Below are 23,131 nucleotides of genomic sequence, written 5' to 3'. Positions count from 1 at the left end.
ATACATGTAATTATACACCACATATACACATACATACAGAGACGCTGTTTCTTTAAGGGCTTTTGGCAGTCAGCTGCCCATATCGCCAGATTTATTTCGACATAAGTATATTCAAAGCTGCAAATAAAAAGATTTTAAATTGTTACTAAGAATTATTATAACTGATTTCTAGATGATTGGTGATGATATGCAAAAAATGATATACAAATGGCTAAAAAGCTGAAAATAAAAGGAAGAAAATTTTTAAAGTTTTTTTTTTTCAACGTTTTTTATTTATTTTTGGGACAGAGAGAGACAGAGCATGAACGGGGGAGGGGCAGAGAGAGAGGGAGACACAGAATTGGAAACAGGCTCCAGGCTCCGAGCCATCAGCCCAGAGCCCGACGCGGGGCTCGAACTCACGGACCGCGAGATCGTGACCTGGCTGAAGTCGGACGCTTAACCGACTGCGCCACCCAGGCGCCCCTAAAGTTTTTAATAAGTATTCTTTTTTCTTCCTCTGCCTATTCCATTCTATCCAAACACACACATTGATGTCCTTTAATAATCAATAGTGATATCTTTTTTCTCTTTGCTCTTATTCTAGATCTTGCTATTAAGCAAATTTGTATGTTGCCCAAGTCATTTCCATTCATTTGTTCTGGTAAATATGTCCAAGAATCTGTCTTTATTTGCCTCAACAACATGGCTTTCCCAGCATGTCCAACAGATACAGGCATACAGTGTCTTTCCCCGGACACCCAGTAACAGGTGCAATTATGGTATGGGTATTTGCTCTTCCCAGGTGAGGTCTGTGACCTGGGCTCTGCTGAAATAAGGGAAGGAGGAACAAAGCCTTACAGAGAGCCTGTGATTTTCACCACCACATCTTCCTAAAACCTGGGAAACCCAATCAGGAGAACATATCTCAGGACCTCAGTCCCAGGCCAGCACCATCTCTAACTGTAGTTAAAGTAATTTGGTCATGGGGCACCTGGCTGGCTCGGTCAGTAGAGCATGTGCCTCTTGATCTCAGGATTGTAAGTTTGAACCCACGTTGGGTGTAGAGATTACTTAAAGATAAAATCTTAAAAAAAAATAGTTTGGTCAATTTGAAAGCTGTATATTCTGTCCACTAAATTATAACTTTTAGTTCGGAGTTAATCAGAGTCTGTAAGTGAGATGTAATTTCTTGTGTCCCTTAACTTCCCTTGTTCAAACCTACGTACTATCTATACATAAACTTTAAATAACATCTCTATAGTGTATAAGTTGCATAAGGCCACTGACAATATTTCTGAAGAACCTCAAGTCACATATCAGTAGGACTCAAGCAGTTCATATTTTTAGCGTGATAGCAATGCATTGCCCACACATTTTAGATTAATAGCATTATTTTCTTCTCATGATAATAATAATGGGTAATGTATTGATATTGACAAGTACTGTTTATCAGGCACTGTGCTATGCACTTTATGTAAATTATTGCTGTAAATTATCATTTTTTTCTTTTATTTGTTTATTTTGAGAGAGAGAGAGAGAGAGAGAGAGAGAGAGAGCATGCGTGCTTGAGCAGGGCAGGAGCAGAGGGAGAGAGAGAATCCTAAGTAGGCTTCACACTTAGTGCAAAGCCTGATGCAGGGCTCAGTATCACAACCAGGAGATAATGACCTGAGCCGGAATCAAGACTCGGACGGTAAACCAACTGAGCCACCCAGGCACCCCTAAATTGTCGATGTCAGTAAAGAAAGACACTGAGAAAGAAGCTAACTAATTTGTCCTTACCTAGCAATAAGTGGTAGATGCAGAATTTGAACCTAGGTCTACCTTTTCTAAAGCCTGTGCTGTTTTTTTTAATTTATTTTTTGCATTTGAGTATAGTTGACACACAATATCTATGCTGTTTCTATATCATTGGATCCACTCTCCATGTTTCTGATTCCAGAATGATTTTCAGCAGAAACATAAATGATACTGTCTTTCGTTATTGTTTACTCTGGAATACCATAAAATAGTTTGGTAATATAAAATATATATAAGCTAAATTTAATTCAATTAATTTGAAATTAAATTATAAAATAGCATGTGCCTGATAGTTGCACAAGATTAACGTACTTTTTAGCCTCTTTTTGGTCTGATTCTAGTGTATATAATTACTGCTTGGAGAATTATTCTTTAACCAAAAGTGCAACCAAATTTATGTGTTAATCATGTTAGATGAGCATCATAAAGCATGTCAGTATGAGTGTTTGATCAGAATACAAAAAGCATTCTCGGGTGTAAAGGAAATATTATATGCTCTTATGAGCCTCCTTTGAACATATAGGTTCTACTCTGTCGGTACATCAGGACTTACTGGTAATATAATAATTTCCATTTCTGCATCATCCTATATATTTGGTATCTGCTACCAGAGTAATCTTTTATCTCTTCCCAGTGAATTATACAATTCTCCCCTGAGATCATCCTGTGATCACCATACTGCAATTGGACAGAAAGAGATGAGAATCCCGCCAGTAATATAAGTGAGGGGCTCCTGGGCTCTGTGTCCCCCATACTTGCCTCTTAGACTGTACCATCATCTAGAATTTGGTAGGAAAACAGCTTCAGCATAGCATCTAATGCTTATGTTCACATGTGGTTCTTTTGTAGTGTAATTGGACTCCCAGGAGAAGAAGACTGGCCCAGAGATGTCGCCCTTCCCAGACAGGCTTTTCACTCAAAATCTCCTCAACCAATTGAGAAGTTCGTAACAGATATTGATGAACAAGGCAAAGACCTACTCCTGGTAAGTTCATGTGGTGCAGAGTTGGTCTGCACTGGGTGGATGAGAGCCTTGCCCTGTCCACTGGGTGGTCTGCTAGGTGGTGGGCACAGCATCAGTTCAGCATCATGTGCCACAACCACACAGGGCCAAGGCCACAACCTCTCTGCAGCTTTCATTTCCACACCTGCAGCAGCTGGTGGCTTTTGATTCTGGAATGTCTTCATTTCCTATAGAAAGAGAAAGAGAAAGAGTCTGATCCACAAACTTTCAATCTGCCATCTTTAAATGTTCGTTTGAATGCAGCCTTTGAAGCCTCTCAAACTCATCTAGACATATGCTTCTAATAAGTATTAAATGTGCCATGCACATATAAAATACCTCACTGAAAATAAGGACTCGTGTTCAGCTTAAGATTCAGACTCGTAATATTTGGCCTTGTATGTAATTCCCTAACGTGGAGGACAGAAAAGTAGGTAGAGGAGTATACCTGTTGAGCTACTCTTGGTGTTCAGAACCCAGTGACTGATGAGTGTTTCCTTTACCTACTGAATAACAACCTATGATAGCTAGCCAAGAAAGTACTCCTAGACCTGGAGGAGCTAGTGCTCCCATTCTGTCAGTGTATTCTAAATTTCAAATATAGACCTAAGAGTCTATAGGTCTCGGTAGAAATGTTATACCTTAGCTCTGTGTGGACACAGCCATTGATTGGCATGTTTGCAGAGCCACGGATTCTCCCAGGGAAAGCCCTAAGTCCCATCTTCACCTGATGGGGGCTCATTTTCTGATGCTTACTCTACGGTTCCCTCCACTGCCACATTATGGAGAAGGACAGCCATTTTCCCTCCCCACCGTTTATTTCTAAGACACTCACTGACAACTTTGGCCCACATCCTTTGAAACAAATTCTTATTAGAAGGGAGAATATTCTCCTATACAAAAGCTCACTATATATACACACTTGGCTGGCTCACCTACTATTTAGGAAAATTTTTTCTTGGTTTCAATTAATAGACAAGTATTTGCATTACCTTAAGAAAAGGAGGTTTGATGGAATGTTTCACGTGGCCTGGAAGTGAAAAGCCATCCAGAGTGTAAATGCTCTCCCAGTCCTGCTAAGAGCGTCACCTGCTCTTAGCAACTCTGCTTTTCTCTGCCCTGCAGGCCTTTTCTCCTCTTCATTGTTTCTTTTCAGTTGTGCTGTCTGCTCCCCTTAACTTTGGCTGGCCCCTGACTATCAGAATTTCAGCTAACTCATGCATCCTTTCAGCTCTAACCCCCACCACTAACATTTGCTCTGTTAGTATTTCCTACATCAGATTCCTGAAAGGAAGAATGTGGCTGACACGCCTCACCTTTTTGCCAACCCATGATATGGGTTGCTGCCTAGGGCCTGCATTTCTGGTCCAGTCAGCTGTGCTAGGAGGGAGGGAGGGATGATGTGTTATAAAATATGGCCACCATAGGCTTTCCTTTTCAGCAAGAACTCTGAGTGAAATGTTCCTCTTAGAAGAAGATTCTGGACAGTCAGTCACAATGATAAGCAACTTTAGTAGTGAAGTATTCCACTTCTTCAGCTACTGGGACATCCAAAGACAACACAGAGTCTCTCAACATCATTAGGAATCACCAAAAGGAACTTAAAATGTAAAGCGAGCAGACAGTGCCACATGCTCATTCATTCGGTGTCTCCACTGGTGGTGCTGGCTTTCAAAGTCAGACCACACACTAGTGCTGGACTAGAGAAGTAGCAGGAAACAAAGAAGAAAAAGGAACAAAGAAACTACCAAAGAGAGAAGGAAGAGGGTGGACAAGGAGTGTCAACAGAGATTAGAAAAAGCAAAGGAAGGGAATAAGAAGCAGATCCAGTGACCTCAGGACTAGAAGCAACTTAAGGACAAAACATAGTAATCCGAGGGCATTCAGGGAAAGGATAGCCCAAGACTTCAAAGCCTAGAACCCCCTGAAAGCTCTCACTGTTTCATGCTAGAGGGACAGAAGGTAGAACTATTATAATGCAAAAGAAAGCAGGCTGTTCAGTACCAGATAGGCAGCTGAGATCCAAGCAGGACTTGTTGCCTCTATTGAAATTTATTTAGTAAGGAAGGAAAGTGAAGGAAGGGTATTTTAGGAAGTTGTTTTATTTAAGATACAACATTTAAAAGTTTAGCACTATGAGAATTGTCCTTTGTTTTATCTGAAATAAAGGCTGACTGTATAATGCTCAGCCATGTATGAATGGATATATGCATTGACATTTATAAATGCTCTCACATACATATGTAAGTTGGGCATAGTAATAAGACCATTCAGAGGAAAAATTATTTTTTAACAACCAGAACCTACCCATCTTTACAAGTTTTGTCCCCTCCATCATGGTTAACTGGAGAGGCCGAGTACTGATTCTCTTGCCAAAAAAAGTTTTAGAGTTTCTGTGTCTAACTGCTTTCAGGGCCTGAGGTATATATTTGTGGGGGCTGGCGGAGGGGACGGTCCTTGGATTAGTCTACTTTTGCTGCATAACCAACAACCCCCCAGAAATCTCACTAGCGTACAACAGTAAACATCTATTTCTTGCTCATGGGTCTGCAGATGGATAGACAGCTCTGCTTCAGCCTATGGGTCAAGTACAGGTCTTCTCCATGTGTCTCATTCTAGGGCCCAGAACAAGAGGGGCTTTGGCTCCCCAAGGCCTGTTTTTCTCATAACAGATGTTATGATACTCCCAGAAGGGCAAGCAGAAACACATGATGCCCCTGAAGGCCTAGGCTTGGAAGAGGTACCCTGCTACTTCTGTCCACATTCCATTGGCCAAAGCAAGTTACGTGGTCAAGGCCAACTCTAATAGAGGGAAGAACACTCCTCCCATGAAGGAAGGGTGGGAAGAAGGAGGATACGTGCTGAAAAATGATCCAGTCCATCATAGTATTCAACCCTTGACTAAATAGAAATCCCAGAAGCTCATTTTATAAGACAGTTATTTGGCAAGTAAATTAGATTTTCTTAGAGAAATAATATTCTTACGTAAGATTTTGGATTAATTCTCAAGTCATCCAAATTGCTCTGTTGAAGTAGAGCAATGATAGAACTTAGCCACCATTTCTATGTTCTGTAGAACATAAAGGATTAAGACTTCCAACTGGAGATTCTCACACACTTCCACATTAGGCTAAGGATTTCTCCTTCTCTCCACCGTCTTCCCAGCTCTAAGCCATCAAGATAGCTGTGGGGACAGGCTTCCTCTGAGACAGTCCTCTAGGGACATGTCTCTCTATCTTGAACATATTCCTACAACATTTTTTTTTCTTCTTTCCTATATCCTAGGGATTACATTGGCTGCTTCTTTCTCTAATGCCGCTACCTAATTTTCTCCTTCCTAGACTCTGGGAAGAGAGAACCCAGGCTTAAGAGTTCTGCCCCTGCTCTTCTGTCCTTACAGAATTCAGCCCATGTAAAGCTTTTCTCGCAATGTTTATTGCTGTTAGGGACAGTAGAACCGTTCTGCCACCAAGCTCCCTCATCTGCTTGCCCTTTGGCTCTTTGGTTTTCAGGAGACACTATGAGAAACTGGCATCCATGGACTGGTGGGGAGTTCAGGATAAATAATAAATAAGATTTCAGGGGACCCAAATTTTCCTGGAATTATATATAGAGTTTTCTATTTGTGAGTGTTTTTCTAGGTCAGTAGCATTCAACAGAGTGTTAAAGGGTCCCTAATCGTCAAGATCTGATGGAGACTTTGAGGTCCTTGAGGGCAAAAACCCAGATTAAATGGAAGTCAGCATAACCATGATAATGTTAAGTCTTCAGATTACATAGAGGACTGAAATTCATAGACGTGTCAGATACCCAGCTCACTTAAGTGGGCACTGCATCACAAAGATGGAGAAGCTGGTAGAGTTTCTCTCCTACTTGTGTGTTCCTGGGCAATGGATGGGTCTTACTCATCCTCCACTAGTGCTTACCACCTGCTAGTCACTCTGGAGGTTTTGGTGGAAGGACAAGAGGAGGATGTGAAGAACAGGATTACCTGGGGTTGGCGTGGAAATGGAACTAAGATTAGGGAAGCATTCTGTCTAATTGATAATGAATCGTCAGTTTGAGAATGGAGATTGCTGCCCCAGAGGTTCACCTTCCCCCTCCCCCCACCGCCAACCCTTTCACCTTCTACCTACACTTGAGTTGACAGCCTGGAATAGAGTTTAGTACCAGAGCTGAACCTAATGGACATTGCTGCTGCCCATGAGGCACCTAGACGTGCACCAGAGGAAGGAATCATTTCCTCTGGATGGTTCAGCCCTGGGCCAGAGTGCACAACTTGCTAGCAGGTCAGGGTAAGTTGGGCCTAGGTTTTAGCCCTTACTTGCCCTCCTTAATAGAGAGAACCTTTATTTCCTGCTTTAAAATGTATTTCCTTTTTTTGTTTTCTTGTTATTTTGTTTTGCTTTTGATATTAGAAATATGTCAGAAACAAGGGCGCCTGGGTAGCTCAGTTGGTTAAGCATCCGACTTCAGCTCAGGTCATGATCTCCCAGTTCGTGAGTTTGAGCCCCGTGTCGGGCTCTGTGCTGACAGCTCCAAGCCTGGGGCCTGCTTCAGATTCTGTGTCTCCCTCTCTCTCTGCCCCTCCCCCACTTATGCTCTGTCTCTCTCTGTCTCTCAAAAATAAATAAACGTTGAAAAAAAAAATATGTCAGAAATTGTTACTGTAGTTTAGTAATTACCCTCTTACCCCTAAACAAGACAACTCCGATCCATTCCTGACTCATCAACAAACCTTGGGGAAGAGTAAAAAGTTAGGGTGACATCTCTGACTACAGCACTAAGTTTTCTAGCATTAGAAAAATCACTACCTAGGGGTTCCTGGGTGGCTCAGTCAGTTAAGCGTCCAACGTTGGCTCAGGTCGCCCCCTCATCGGGCTCTCTGCTGTCAGCACAGAGCCCGCTTCGAGTCCTCTGTCCCCCTCTCTGTTTGCCCCTCCTCTTCTTGTGCTCCCTCTATCTCAAAAATAATTAAACTTAGAGAAAGAAAAATCACTACCTAAATAAAGTTATATACATACTATGATAATACTAATAATATCTTTTAAAGGACCTGGGATAGGTAGAAGAGAAAGCCTGGGGAGGTAAAAGTACACAGGCAACCCAAAAGCTATTGCTTTTTCCTGAAGGGCAGTTTATACATTGAGGACATATATAAGATGGCTACTGTCTACATTTTATTTAGTGTCCCATGAAGTAGATACTCATTCTGATTCTAGACACACTTAATTCATGGCAATGAACAAATGTGTAACTGTGTAAACACATTATTTAAATGGACATGTTTTATGTCAATTATTTTTTTTCTTTATCACAGAAGTGCCTAACCTTTAATCCGGCCAAAAGAATATCTGCCTACAGTGCCCTGTCTCACCCCTACTTCCATGATCTGGAGAGGTGCAAGGAGAATCTGGATTCCCGTCTGCCTCCCAGCCAGAACAGCTCAGAGATGAATACAGCCTGAGGTCCCGACAGCCATCTTGAGCTGATCACCGGGAGAACACCCCTGGGGGCTGATGGGCCCCCCCTGAGTAAGCCCCGCAGAGCCACTGAGGATCACTGGCTGGGGACCTTCTAGTTGCCGTCGTCTGGACGGGCTCTGCTTCTCCATGGAAACCGCCTAGTTTACTGTTTTGAAATCAATGCAAGAGCGATTGCAGCTTTATGTTCATTCGTTTGTTTGTTTGTTTGTTTGTCTGTTTGTTTGTTTGTTTCAAGAACCTGGAAAAATTCCAGAAGAGAAGCTGCTGACCAATTGTGCTGCCATTTCATTTTTCTAATCTTGAATGCTGCCAGTGTGGAGTGAGCAATCCAGGCACAGCTGAGTTATGATGTAATCTCTCTGCAGCTGCCTGAGCCTGCTTTGGTACTTTTGAGTGAGAGTGTGCACGCGCGTGTGCATGTGCATGCATGCGTGCGTATGTGTGTGCGTGAGATTCTTGATTTCTTAAAGTGTTACTTTCTGTAAACAACAAGAATAATTGAATTTTAAAGACTCAAAGTGACCTATAAATAACAGGTGTCTATTGACTAAAGGTGATTTACCAGAATGGGCTTCTCAAATTACACAGTTGAACCTATGTCCTCAGAATTTCTTTTATGGCCAAAAACAGTAAATTTGTTAGAAGTAAAACATTCACTATCTAGCTGAAGTTTTATACACACAACAAAAGGAAAAAAAAATGCTAGTATCTTTTAAGAGACCTGTTTTTTAAAGCATACATTCTATTTACTCTTGATAAAAGCTGAAAATTACTCACTGTAAGCCCATTTTAACCTGTATTATATGCTTTGTTATTTCTTTTGAAAAACACCCTATAAGCTTTTTCTTACTTGCTATAGATTTAGGGAGTGTACCTCAAATAGGTAAAATGGTCAAAAAAAAAAAAACAGTTAGAGAAAGTCTTTATTTCCTGATTTGAAATGTTTCCTTTTTGGATTCTGTTGTTACTTTATTTTGTGGTTTTTTTTTTTTTTGATTTTAGGAATTTGTCAGAAACTGTTTCCTGTTTTGGCTCAGAGAATAGCTTTCTCTGATGAGACAGGAATACCATTTAAGTTTTCCCTATTACACTGTACTTTTTCTGCCATGCACTGCCTTGTTTGCAGAGTTTCCATCTTATCTCCTAGGGCCTCTAGTATATATTACTACCATTACATAACTAATAACAGATTGTTTAAGCCGTTCCCATGCACCTCCTGCTTGCTTTCTTTCAGTGAACCTTTTGTAAATAGTTAGATTCAGATTGTGGCTTAATGGATCCAATTTTTCAGCCCTAACAGGGTCCCCTAGGCTCTCACTCCAGTGTGATCTTCCCACCCAGCATTTGTTGTTGTTCCCTAGGCAGTGAGTGGAGGATTGGCTCTTCTCTATCACCAGCACATAGATTGCCTTAAACTGTTACTTAGTGTTTTACAATTTTTTTAGATGTCCGTGTAGAATCGGAGAGAATGTCTTTATTTTTTTTTAGACGTATATATTTACCCTATAAAATGATCTTTTCTCCATCTCCCAGGCTGTGCTTATTTCTAGTGCCTGTGCATACTCCCTCTCCGTGCAGAGCCAGCCTGACCTGGGCATTGTGAACAGCTTTACTTTTTCTCTCGCCATTTTCTCTACCGTTCTTTATATTTCATGTCATCATCTCTGCCTTATGTGTGGTTAGTGCTCAGTTAGCTCAAGTAACCCGAAGACACAGAGATGAAGTATCCTTTTGGAAGTTTAGCTGTCTTTGCTCTCTGACTCATGTTTTGAGTACATGCAACAGATAGGCTATGTTTAGAGTTAGGGTTGTCAAAGAATGAACATTGCTTCACTCAGTAGAAAATGTTCCAGTTGATGTTTATATATTGTCTAGCCTTACTGAATTCTTCACAGCTTAATATTCTATACTACCATGATGAACAAGGGAAAAATTAAGACTTTTCTCCTTGAAAGCTTTTTGGGTTGGAAATTACTCTTTTTTTAATATGTATACTGTTTAACATTTTTCTAATTCAGTAACTTGAAGAGCAGGAAAATTGGTCTAAAGCTAGATATGAATGAGAAGATGGGCCACAAGAATGTTTGATGCTTTCTTCCTTGTTGACAATATTGCTTATGTTTTGTCATCACTGTAAATGCTTGAGATATAATGAATCCACAGCAGTCGGGGCAATGTCTCCCCTGGAAAAGTGATTTCTGCCTTTCCTTTGAAGACATTTTTTGCTGGGCCCTAGAAATTCAGTTTTAAAATTCAATATAAGTACTGATTTCATCATGCACTTTCTGGTTAGTGCCCATGGCTAGAGTGAACATAAGTTGAGTTTCTGCTTTTTTCAGGTTTTCATAAGTTCTCTCAAGAAAAATGCAGCCGTTCTGAACTGGAATTTTTCAGCATTCTTGGGAATTCTAAACAAGTAGAGAGCTCCACTTTATTTCTAGCATATACTTTTGGTTCATTTCTCAGTAGTGTTTATGAAGAAAACTTAAAGCACAAACATTTTGGCATGAGATTCATTAGATGCTTGGCAAATTGTCCCCTAAGAGGCAGAAGGAGAGGGTATCTGGCCTCTCTGACCCCAGCTCTTCCATCTGTGTGGTTCTTGCAGTTGAGTAATTACCCTCGTTTTATGTCTTTTACATCCAGGCTCACCAGTTCTGAAATCCAGATGCCACACGAGCACCCTTCCCATTAGGGCACTTTGAAGCATATAGCAGCATAGGAATTTACTGAATACAGCTTATTCTTCTGTGACATATGGTTTCAAACGTCTTTGCCAAAAGCCAAGCAGTGGTCAGCTAAAAAAGTCATACTGCCCCAGGGATATACTGAAGCAGCTTATATCAATAAAAATACGGTGTCAGATTCAAAATCACATTTATATTCACATTTGAGGGCTGGTGCTAGAATGTGCCTGATAGTTTCTATACGATAATTCTTCTCTTAGGGCCCAGGCATTGTGGGAACCATAGTGCATGGTGAAGTTGTAACAATCCCATTTAAGAATAAGAGAGAAACCTGTCCATTTCAGCATCATAAGCTATCATGTGGCAAAGGTAATAAAGCCCTAATCTTACAAACTTAAAAACACAATACCCAGTGCATTGGCACCTCCCACTTTGTCTCTCCTTGAAAGTAGATAAGAACCCAAGAAACAGAGAACCTGTTTTAAACAAGACGTCGGAGCCATTTCATCCCTCTGTATTCTCATGATTTTCTCTCAGGAATCACACACTAGGAATGGCATACTTTTCATTTAGCCCAAGGTGTCTTACTAAAATAAAAATAGTTCAAAATATTTACCTAAGAATAGAATCTCAGCCATTTAGTTTTAAGTAAAAATGAAAATTTCAGAATACACGGGATGTTAATATCTTAAAGAAAATGTACACCTCTCAATAGAAATTTATCACTTGACTCCAGAACGCGGTACTGTCCATCTTGATGGGGGGGGAAAAAAACAACCAAATAGTACCAAATATTTTGAATCTTAAATTATGTATTTAAATTGAGCTTTTAACTATATGCCTCTTAAGGTCAGTAATGGCAGTCCTCATGCCATTATGGAAATTAAAATCATGTAAGCTTCCTAATATCACAAACATATTAAAATTCTTCTTTCCAAATAATTGCTTTTAAGTGACAACTTGGCTATTTTTATGATAAGCGCAGAAGAGAGTGTCTCACATTTTCCAAAAGCAGGCTTTTGTTGAATAGTCAGGTCTAGGAAAGAGTAATATTAAAAGTTAATAAGCTGCTGTAATTACTTAATTGTGTTAGTACAGTAACTATAGAATATTCACCTTGGAAAGTAAATGTTGAGACATTGTAAGTTCTTAGGTATTGACAGAATTCAAAAGAATGCATGTTTTACATTGTGACACATAAAAACAGTGTCTTTATTTTAAAAAATAAAGATGGTAGCATGATTTCTAAATCTTTAAAAGGCATAAAATAATGGACAATGGACAGAGGAAATTCTAGAGAAAATGAAGGTATTCAAAGAAGGATAGTTTCAAAGTTAGATATATTTTGAAGGATAAATATTTATTAGCAAATATGTTGTAAGAATTTCTATTAAAGTCATCCGGCAACTAGGAAGTTGATAACGTTCCAAAACATGTTTTATGGAAAAGCCTTTCCAAGCAGTTACCATTTCAAAGGGTGACCTGAGCAAACTACCATACTCCTTACTTCGTGGGAAGAAGCAGCCATGTGAAACTAACGCTTGTTATGCAAGCCTAAGAATGTTCACTGTAAATAATAATAATAATAAATTTTAAAAAGGCACATATTTCCTGTGCCACCAAGATTTTTTGAAAACTGGTAAAACCCAAATCCTTGATCATATGCACTTGATACATTCAGATGTATGATATGGAACATAGCTACATGTTTCCACAGTAGAAAAACTTACTGAGACTGCAAAAGCCTATCACGCAATAGAAGTCCCCAGGTAATTAGTAGTGGTGTTCTCTTCAAAAGCATACGAAAATAGCATTTTCATTTCTTATTAATGCAATTTTCAACCTAGTTGTGTTACATACCTATATCTCAAGCATTTCTGACTTGTACTTTTTCAGAAAATAAGCCACAATATTCCTTTGGCCTTTTCTATCTTCTGACCTTTGTAAACAACAGAAATGTAGGAAGAGGAGGGGTCTGATTTTTTAAATGTTTTTTTTTTCCTCAGTTTGTTTGTTTGTTTTAATGACGTATGAATCAGCTCTTCAAAATGTTTTGTTTCTTAGCATTCCCAGGGAGTTGAGATAAATGAATGAACTTCCATCAACGTATTTATGTTTCCTTGATACTGGTGCTCTGGCTGTCAAGAAGAAAACAAGAGCCTCTTGAAAACTAATACAGGCTTTTTTCAATCATCTATTTAAATATTGTTACAGCAGTTTGAAGGTTATATGGTAGGAAAGTGAGATGATTTTTCTTGGAAACCTCTATTTTAAAATTCACACTGTCCTAAGACATGGGCTTTCTTCTTTTATTCCAGTATTTTCCACAAGGTGGCACTTTGGGGCTGGGGGTGGGGGTGGGGGCTAGGGAGGGGGAAATCTGAGCAAAGCTAAAGAGGTACTTCTAAAAACTTCATTCTAACTTTGTTTTTCTGCACATATTTTACTCTTGCTTAGCACTTGTTTGTCAGGATGATGAACGGTGTTCGTAACATTCTATAACTTAAATATTTTAGTTGTTAGCTAGGTTCTGAATGATGATCTGCAGGGAAGTTGTTCTTGATAATGGATAATATACCCATTTTGATCATTTAAGTGCATCAAGAGAGCCTAATCATCCATTTTTTCAAGAAGCATTTTTTTAAGGTATTTAATTACCTTACTTTTATAGGTGCAGAAGTTACAAGGATGTACAGGCTTATTAGCTAAAAGGCAACTCTCATCTGTGAGCAGGGTAGTTTTGTTAGGAATGTAAAACTCCTCCAGTGGCCTCAGCCAAAAATACCTATGCCCACTGTCTGCTGTTCTCATATTTCCTACCATGATGGTCTTTAAACACTGATTAAAATTTTAAATCCTAATTTAAAGATCAGATAAGCAAAGAAGTAACATCAGTATGTAAGTACACAAAACTATTTTTTTCTAAAGAATTGCCATGCTGAAATACAGCCCTTAAATGCTAAAAGACCTGGTAATTTTTTTACATTTATGTAATCACAAGTGTAAATTCACAAGAAATTCTAATTTTTTAAAAGTCCTGTCCAAGCATGTGAGCATAATAACCTAGGAATATATTTACATAAATCTTTAATTTCTCCATTAGTGAAATTCTTTGGCAACTACATATATGTGTGTGTGTGTGTGTGTATACACACACACACACACACACATATATATATACACACACATACACACACACACACACTCCTATGTTTTAATTCACAGGTCTGCTCAGAGACGCATTACCCCCAGATGATTTTAGTTAATTTTAGAAATCATTTTCCTCAATAAGTGTCACAGAAATTTAGGAGGAAGGAACTAGTACTTTTCAGAGTTTCCTTATTAGCACGGCATAACAGAAGGCAGTTTATTCCTTCTGAGTGGCAGAAACTCAATCCTGCCTGCCTAACTTTCCTGCAGAGTAGCGGGCAGGCGAGTGTCACTAATTCATACTGAATCAAAATGGGGCTGTCACCCTAGGGGCTGTCAAAAGCTCTTCGGGAACCCAGCCTCGTCCCTCTGCTCAGAATCCCACCGAAGTAGATTCCAATTTAAGCCCCTAAATGGAAGGCCGAATTCCAACCTCGAGTCTGTTATCAGTTGGGCCAGTCTGAACTCTATTTGCTCGCGGTGAACACTTGACGCCCACCTGAAAACCCTCTGGGAGCGCTGCGCCGTCACTCCGCCCCTTCGGCCGCAGAGAGGCAGTGGGCGGAGCTGGCTGGGCCCCGCTCGCCGCTCACCTGTTCGTGCCTGAGACGACGTACAGACCCGGAGGGCTACTGTCCGAGGTCCATGTGCCCTGCTGCTGTTTCAGAAGCACCTGTTCTGCCGTCTTAGGAAATAGAATGCCCCTAGAAGCAAACGGGTGTCTTCTGTGCATAAGTAAGTACAACACAATTCTTCGAAAGTTCGGGTATAAAGAGATGCTGGTCTGTATGAAGCGTCTACCAGGCATCTCTCAAGCTCTAAGCTCAGCTTTTTTTTTGTTTGTTTGTTTTAAAGAGAAGATGTATAATTACAGGAAAGATTTTTTATTTTTTTATTTTCTATCATTCTACATATACGATGGCAAAAGATAATGCGTGGAAGAGTTTTGTTTTGAAAATGTGTTTATTTTCTGCTTAGGCAAAAGCTCCTAACTCTTTCGTTTCTGATTTCTTCTTTTGTTTTTGTCGAATAGTTAAAGGTATGTAAGCAAATTATCTCATGTAGTGTAGGGGATTTTCCTGTTTGGAGGAAACTTTTGTGTGAATTGTTTTGTCAAGCAAATAATCAACCCCTTCTCTACTTGAGGAGTTTGAATTGTCACATACAGGTTTCCTTAAAGGGGGCACATAACTGTACATATTGCTATAAAGAACTGTGACCGTAGCACTAATGAGCAAGCATAGAGCCCCACACAGTTCATTTAATTTCTAACGCTCTGTGGTTTCTGGCCAAATTCTGTTGACATGCTTAGGTTACGGTCCTGAAGATACCCTTTGTACCCTTAACTTGAAGTTTTCTACTCTTAAGTAATTGAGATGCAATAATATGTATTAGCTAGCAATATTTCTGTGATCACCAGCAACTCTTGATTTAACCTAGAAGTCTCTGAATAATTAAAATAAATCCCAGCAGTAATACATTTCTTGAACCACCCTCCGCCCCAGGTGCATTATATAGCTTGTCATCTTGGTCCTGTGTTTGCAACAATGTATACGTGAATATTAGAGTTCCTCACTTAACTTTGTATTCATGTGTTTTCCTATGACCAGTAATAAATATATTAGTTAGTACATGGAATAAATAGCAGCAACGACACCTAGAATCAGCACTTAACAAGGTGGGGAATTTCTATTTGAAGTTGTTCTGCATTTGCGTAAATTATTTCTGTTATTATTCATGTATGTTATTTATTTCTGAATCACACTAGTCCTGTGAAAGTGTGTCTTAAAGGAGATGGCATTAGGATTTGCATTTAATGTTCATTACCATGGTCTTGATGGAGCTAAGTAAATTAAAATTAGACTAAGCCCCGAAATAAGCTGCATGCATTTTAACATGATTAGTAGAACTTAAGTTTGTAGGTGTGGTATTTTTGTATCTAGGTGTTTTATCATTATGTAAAGGAATTCAAGTGGAGGACTTTGTAGCTTTTCTTTTGTCAAATATGCGTATAGTATAGTGTGAAGATACAGCAAAAATTAAAACTTGAGATACAAAGCATCAGATACTGCCTTAATTTAGGGACTCTGCCAGATGGCCATCAGAGTAGAGGCCAGGCAGAGACAGGGGCTTGGGTGGTGCCTCCTCTTACCTGGCCTCGAGAAGAAGCTTCCCCCTGATATCTGGTGCCCTTCTGGTATCGTGTGCCGTAGTGGGAACAGGTGGTACTGTTGCAAGAACAGCGTGAGAGTTTTCTGTAGAAGTACACTGTCAGCTTGTGCCTTGAGGCTTCCAGAATGTGTCGGATGGAGAAGTTCAAGTTTCTGTGCTTCAAGCACCTTGGTTTTGTACAGAAGCGATTCACTCTGGTCATAAAAGCAAGGACTACATGTACAGTAGTCAACAATGGATTTTAACAACCGACAGTCCCCAGCACCTCAGAAGCATGTTGCATTTCTGGTATTTTAGGTTTTGATCTGAAGGTTAATTGGCAAGTGTCTGGTATAGAAGAACAGTAGGTGTTAAGAAAAGCACAATATCGGTTCCCGTAGAAATTAGAACTAGAGGGTTTATAGGATTATCATGTCAGAGATGTCTAAATGCATGTTTTCACTGTAAAATGTAGTAGCATAGTGTCTTTGCATTCCCATAGGGCCTAGTTAAAGCTTTTATTCGAGGTTTTCAGCAAAGCTGTCATACCCAGTGAGCTTTTTCTTTTCTTTTTTCTTTTGGCTTGTTTGTTTGTTTTTTTTTTTTTTTTTTTTTTTTTGGACTTATAACAGAAAATGTGTTAAACGTAGGGAAAAAATCTTAATTTGGACACTTGACTTGTTGGTTTCTGTGTTTAAAGTCACGGTTCTGGAGATGTAGAGATTGTGCGTGTGCATGTGCACGTCCGATACTAATCTAGGCTGTGTGAACCAGCCCAGGATAACCGATACCCTCCCAGGCCCTGCATCCTTCCTCCCTCCCTCCCACTGCTCCCTTCCCCTGACCCGTCCAGGCCTGTCTGCATGGTGCTCTTTATTCTCTTCGGCCACTCTCTGGGCATCAGGGACATGACAAGAGAGATGCTTTAGACATCACAGGTGTGCCTGCCCAGGCTTGGCCACCACTTTTACTTGACCTTTGGCTGGGCACAGAGTGTGCTCACAACACCAATCACAGATACCCTCTAGCATGTTTGTATGCATCTTGATTTCCAAACCAAGTCCTCTACAGAGCATTCAGTTTTGGCTGTGGTACAAAGAAAAACTAAACAAGACTATAAACCACATTCCAGGCTGCTGTTTTCTATCCATCTACAGGCCATACTTTTACTGTATTTCTTCATACTTGAAACTCATTCTGCTATTTTGATATCAGGGTACAGACTTACAAGGGTGCATGTTCCTTAAAGGTGCAAAATTACTCTCATTCCGTTTGCTCATGTTGCTACAGAATGCTGTTTTGGTGCTTTGAGTTGAGCAGGTCAAAGAAGCAGTGTGGAAATTCACTGCCTGGAACACAGTCTTACAAGAATGTTGGCAGATGGCTTGGTGTTAGATACTGCTTCTGCTCTTTTCTCTGTACACAAGGTTGAAAGTTACCACACTGGCCTGTCAGGTTCACCTGGGTATCCTTTCTCACAGAGCACAGAAACCCTGTGCTCTCCCCAAATGTGGGTGCGGTGCAGCTCTCTGAAAGCAGGGACCTTTCTACATACCAGATAATTTAGCCCCCAAAGAAAAATGGCGGTGGGTGTAGACAGGGGCAGGATGGGAAAGGCCCTCTCACTCTAGCAACCATCCCTCCATTCCATACAGAAAGCTCTCCTGGGGCAACAAAAAAAAAAAAAAAAAAAGAAGAAAGAAAGAAAGAAAGAAAGAAAGAAAGAAAGAAAGAAAGAAAGAAAGAAAAGAAAAAGTGAAAGAAAGAAAGAAAGCTTATCTGTTAAGATACCCCCTTCATAGCATCCTGAGCTAAATGATCTCGCTTCTTTCCCTTTAGGTAGTTTGAAAAGACAGGTCAGTTTATCTAGACTATTCCTACCTGAAGAGGAAAATAGAAAAGTAGATTGTTTGTATCATGTAAACTATGTAATCCAAGGACTACCAAAACTTACATTAAATCCCCCATCACTAGAAATCTGTTTAAGTAGCTCAAGTAAAAGATGCTTTATGACCGGGACTGCCTGAGGTCAGAGGCAGCCATTCTAGCATGCGCCGTACTCTGAGACTTATTTGGAGAGAGAGAACTGCCAGTGCTGACGCTGTTACTGTGGCCAAGGTAGCACGTCAGAAAATTCAGAGGGTTGCAGATCACAGATCCTTTGGAAACTGGATGTCTTACCGGGTGCTAGAATGCAAATTTAGGTATTTATTGTCAGATAATGGAATTCATTGTTTTATAAGAATTAGTGTTGAAACGTCACTGTCCAGTTCATTGTTCTCACTTATGCACAAGCGAAATTGAAGCAAAAAGAGCAAATGGTTTGTATATTTGTCATACCTTTTGTATTTCTTACAATAAAAATATTGGTAGCAAATAAAAATAATAAAAAACCCAACAATCTTAGACTGCTTTCTTGGAGACGAATTACTATCCTAGCTATTTTTCTTTTTACTTAACTAAAATGAATATAATTACGGTGAGTAAAGTAAGTTATAATTAAATAGCACATTTTAGCATGATGTTTTCAACTTTTGTTACAAGAGACTCCTTTTCGGGCTTCAGATGTGTTTAAAAACTAAATAGCAGCTCATTGAGCTTAAAGTTTCAGTAACAAATGTTTAATTAGCTCTTACTAGTTGACATGCTAAACTCTGACAACTCAAAAGTAAGACATGGCAGTCCTTTCCAAAGCTTACAGATGGGGAATGTGAAAAGGTTTGTATGACCAACTGCTGATAATCTGGAGATGAGCAGAGTTTTCCCACTGGAAATGATGCTTGAGTGGACTCAAAACCAAAAGTCAAGGTCTGCCAAGCATACAAACAGAAATACTTTGCATTTGTAAAGGCATGCAATTATGAAAGAGGGAGCAGGAAGATTGGTGAGGCCACCCTGGGGGCAGTGGCTGTTAACATCTGGTTCATAACCTACAGAAAGACCTATAATCTCACAGCATGATCTGTTATACACACATGTGCACAGATCCACACATACATGTACTGGAAACTTACATTTCACAAAATGATGCTGGGTGCCCCACATGTTCTCTTTTCTATTTTGTTATTCTCCACTCTGAAAATACTGGTGGCAACTCACTAAACTGATCCCATAACCCCACTAATAGGCCACGACTTACAGTTTGAAAACAGTAAGGGGGGATGGGTATATGCAGGAATCTGGAGGTGATGTCGAGAAGGGTTTAATATGCCATATAAAGGAATTTGGAACCACCAAAGGGTGTTAAAGAGGAAGACAATTTCTGTTAATGTGTGCCTCTTCTTGTTCGACTGCTTATATACAGAGTGACAGATGAAGCAGCTACTGAGTTATTAACACAGCAAATCAGAAGTGTTGCTTTCTCATTCATTCTCCTCTTCATGTATGATATCAGGGGTTTTTTTCTATAATTTATTTTTTTAATAATTTGCATCCAAGTTAGTTAGCACATGGTGCAACAATGATTTCAGGAATAGATTCCTTAAGCCCCTTACCCATTTAGCCCATCCCCCTTCCCACAACGCCTCTCTATATTTAAGAGTCTCTTATGTTTTGTCCCCCTCCCTGTTTTTATATTATTTTTGCTTCCCTTCCCTTCTGATCATCTGTTTTGTATCTTAAAGTCCTCATATATGTGAAGTCATATGATATTTGTCTTTCTCTGACTAATTTTGCTTAACATAATATCCTCTAGTTCCATCCACATAGTTGCAAACAGCAAGATTTCATTCTTTTTGATTGCCAAGTAACACTCCATTGTGTGTGTATGTATGTATATATATATATATATACCACATCTTCTTTATCCATCCATCCATCGATGGACATTTGGGCTCTTTCCATACTTTGGCTATTGTTGATACTGCTGCTATAGACATTGGGGTGCATGTGTCTCTTCAAAACAGCACACCTGTATACCTTGGATACATATCTAGTAGTGTAATTGCTGGGTCATAAGGTAGTTCTATTTTTAATTTTTTGAGGAACCTCCATACTGTTTTCCAGAGTGGCTGCACCAGTTTGCATTCTTACCAGCAGTGCAAAAGAGATCCTCTTTCTCCGCATCCTCGCCAACATCTGTTGTTGCCTGAGTTGTTAATGTTAGCCATGTTGACAGGTGTGAGGTGGTATCTCCTTGTGGTTTTGATTTGTATTTCCCTGATGATGAGTGACGTTGAGCATATTTTCATGTGTCGGTTGGCCATCTGGATGTCTTTGGAAAAGTGTCTATTCATGTCTTTTTCCCGTTTCTTCACTGGATTATTTGTTTTTTGGGTGTTGAGTTTGATAAGTTCTTTATAGATTTTGGATACTAACCCTTTATCCGATATGTCATTTGCAAATATCTTCTCCCACTCTGTTGTTTGCCTTTTAGTTTTGCTGATTGTTTCCTTTGCTGTGCAGAAGATTTTACTTTGCTGAGGTCCCAATAGCTCATTTTTGCTTTTGTTTCCCTTGCCTCTGGAGACGTGTTGAGTAAGAAGTTGCTGCGGCCAAGGTCAAAGAGGTTTTTGCCTGCTTTCTCCTCAAGGATTTTGATGGCTTCCTGTCTTAGGTTTAGGTCTTTCATCCATTTTGACTTTATTTTTGTGTATGGTGTAAGAAAGTGGTCCAGGTTCATTTTTCTGCATGTTGCTGTCCATTTTTCCCAGCACCATTTGCTGAAGAGACTGTCTTTGTTCCATTGGATATCCTTTCCTGCTTTGTCAAAGACTAGTTGGCCCTACATTTGTGGGTCCATTTCTGGGTTCTCTATTCTGTTCTATTTATCTGAGTGTCTGTTTTTGTGCCAGTACCATACTGTCTGGATGATTGCAGCTTTGTAATACAGCTTGAAGTCCGGGATTGTTGATGCCTCCTGCTTTGGTTTTCTTTTTCAAGATTGCTTTGGCTATTCGGGGTCTTTTCTGGTTCCATACAAATTTTAGGCTTGTTTGTTCTAGCTCTGTGAAGAATGCTGGTGTTATTTTGATAGGTATTGCATGGAATATGTAGACTGCTTTGGGTAGTATTGACATTTTAACCACATTTGTTCTTCCTATCCAGGAGCATGGGATATTTTTCCTTTTTGTGTGTGTCTTCTATTTCTTTCATAAGCTTTCTATAGTTTTCAGTGTATACATTTTTCACCTCTTTGGTTAGATTTATTCCTAGGTATTTTATGGGTTTTGGTGCAACTGTAAATGGGATTGATTCCTTGATTTCTCTTTCTGTTCCTTCATTATTGGTGTACAGGAATGTAACTGATTTTTGTGCATTGATTTTATATCCTGCAACTTTACTGATTATGGATCAGTTCTAGCAGTTTTTTGGTGGAATCTTTTGAGTTTTCCATATAGAGTATCATGTCATCTGCAAAGAGTGAAAGTTTGACCTCCTCCTGGCCAATTTGGATGCCTTTTATTTCTTTGTGTTGTCTGCAAAGGCTAAGACTTCCCATACTATGTTGAATAACAGTGGCAAAAGTGGACAGCCCTGTCTTGTTCCTGACCTTAGGGGGAAAGCTCTGTTTTTCCCCATTGAGGATGATATTAGTGGCGGGTCTTTCATACATGGCTTTTATGATCTCAAGGTATGATCCTTCTATCCCTACTTGAGGGTTTTTATCAAGAAAGGATGATGTATTTTGTCACATGCTTTCTCTGCATCTATTGAGAGGATCACGTGGTTCTTGTCCTTTCTTTTATTGATGTGATGTATTACACTGTTTTGTGGATATTGAACGGGCCCTGCATCCCAGGTGTAAATCCTACTTGGTTGTGGTGAATAATGTTTTTAATGTGTTGTTGGATCCAGTTGGCTACTATCTTGTTGAGGATTTTTGCACCCATGTTCATCAGGGAAATTGGTCTACAGTTCTCCTTTTTTAGTAGGGTCTTTGTCTGGTTTTGGAATCAAGGTAATGCTGGCTTCATACAGTTTAGAAGTTTTCCTTCCATTTCTACTTTTTGGAACAGCTTCAAGAGAATAGGTGTTAACTCTTCTTTAAATATTTGGTAGAATTCCCCTGGAAAGCCATCTGGCCGTGGACTCTTGTTTTTTGGGAGATTTCTTTACTGGTTATGGGTTGATATCAGGTATTTTTAAAGTAGTCCTCCAGAATTCCCTGGGAGCTTTCAGTAGGACTTGCCTTAATTTTGTGCAACAGGTCCTGAATTGCATCTAAATTTTAAAAATTTATATGAAATATTCAGGAGGGATCATACAGAAAGTCAAGAATATGGCCTTTATTGAGAAATGGAAAGTTTGGGGTGCCAGGGTGGCTCAGTTGGTTGAGTGTCTGACTTCAGCTCAGGTCATGATCTCACGGTTTGTAGGTTCGAGCCCGGTGTCAGGCTCTGTGCTGACAGCTAAGAGCCTGGAACCTGCTTCGGATTCTGGGTCTCTCTCTCTCTCTCTTTGCCCCATCCCCACTTGTGCTCACTCTCTCTCAAAAATAAATAAATATAATTTTATAAAATTGAAAGTTTGTAGTTTAAGAAGTCACTCATATATGTTTCCACAAACTGTGGGCATCAACAACCAGGTTTGACTGGACCATTTTCTTCAAAAGCAGCACACAGAAAGATCCTTCGGTTGAGCTCTAGTTATCTCTACTGTGCTCACTTAGAATTTCATTTTATAAAAAGCCCAAAGGCCTTTGCCACTGATTTTTGCCCTTTGAAGTGTCAGCCTAGTTTACTGCTATCTAGGGAAGAACTCCCAGCAAGGATGGGCCCCAGGAGATCATACTTGTTCTGCAAATCCCCCCTTTCCTGGATGGAGCAGATTGGGGAACCATAGCATCCCAGGGGATATGGGACCAAGAGACTGTGCATCCGTCTCTTCTACATCTGTGAGTGCTATCTATAAATTCAGAGCTGCAAATAGCT

The 23,131-nt window shown here is 39.8% G+C and overlaps 1 protein-coding gene across 2 annotated transcripts in view; it reads left to right on the top strand.

The window, feature by feature from the left end:
* CDK6 (cyclin dependent kinase 6) overlaps window positions 1–18,657 on the top strand; it is a 258,001-nt gene extending 239,344 nt beyond the window's left edge. For both annotated transcript variants that reach the window (XM_045052382.1, XM_003982756.5), the window contains exons 7-8: window positions 2,632–2,767; window positions 8,106–18,657. In XM_045052382.1, coding sequence (XP_044908317.1) covers window positions 2,632–2,767; window positions 8,106–8,252 — 283 coding nt within the window. In that variant the 3' untranslated portion in view covers window positions 8,253–18,657. The remainder of the gene's footprint in view (window positions 1–2,631; window positions 2,768–8,105) is intronic.
* Window positions 18,658–23,131: the final 4,474 nt, after the last annotated feature.

The sequence above is a fragment of the Felis catus genome, chromosome A2, assembly GCF_018350175.1.
Source record: "Felis catus isolate Fca126 chromosome A2, F.catus_Fca126_mat1.0, whole genome shotgun sequence".
NCBI lineage: Eukaryota > Metazoa > Chordata > Mammalia > Carnivora > Felidae > Felis > Felis catus.
This window is presented reverse-complemented; position numbering and strand designations above follow the sequence as displayed.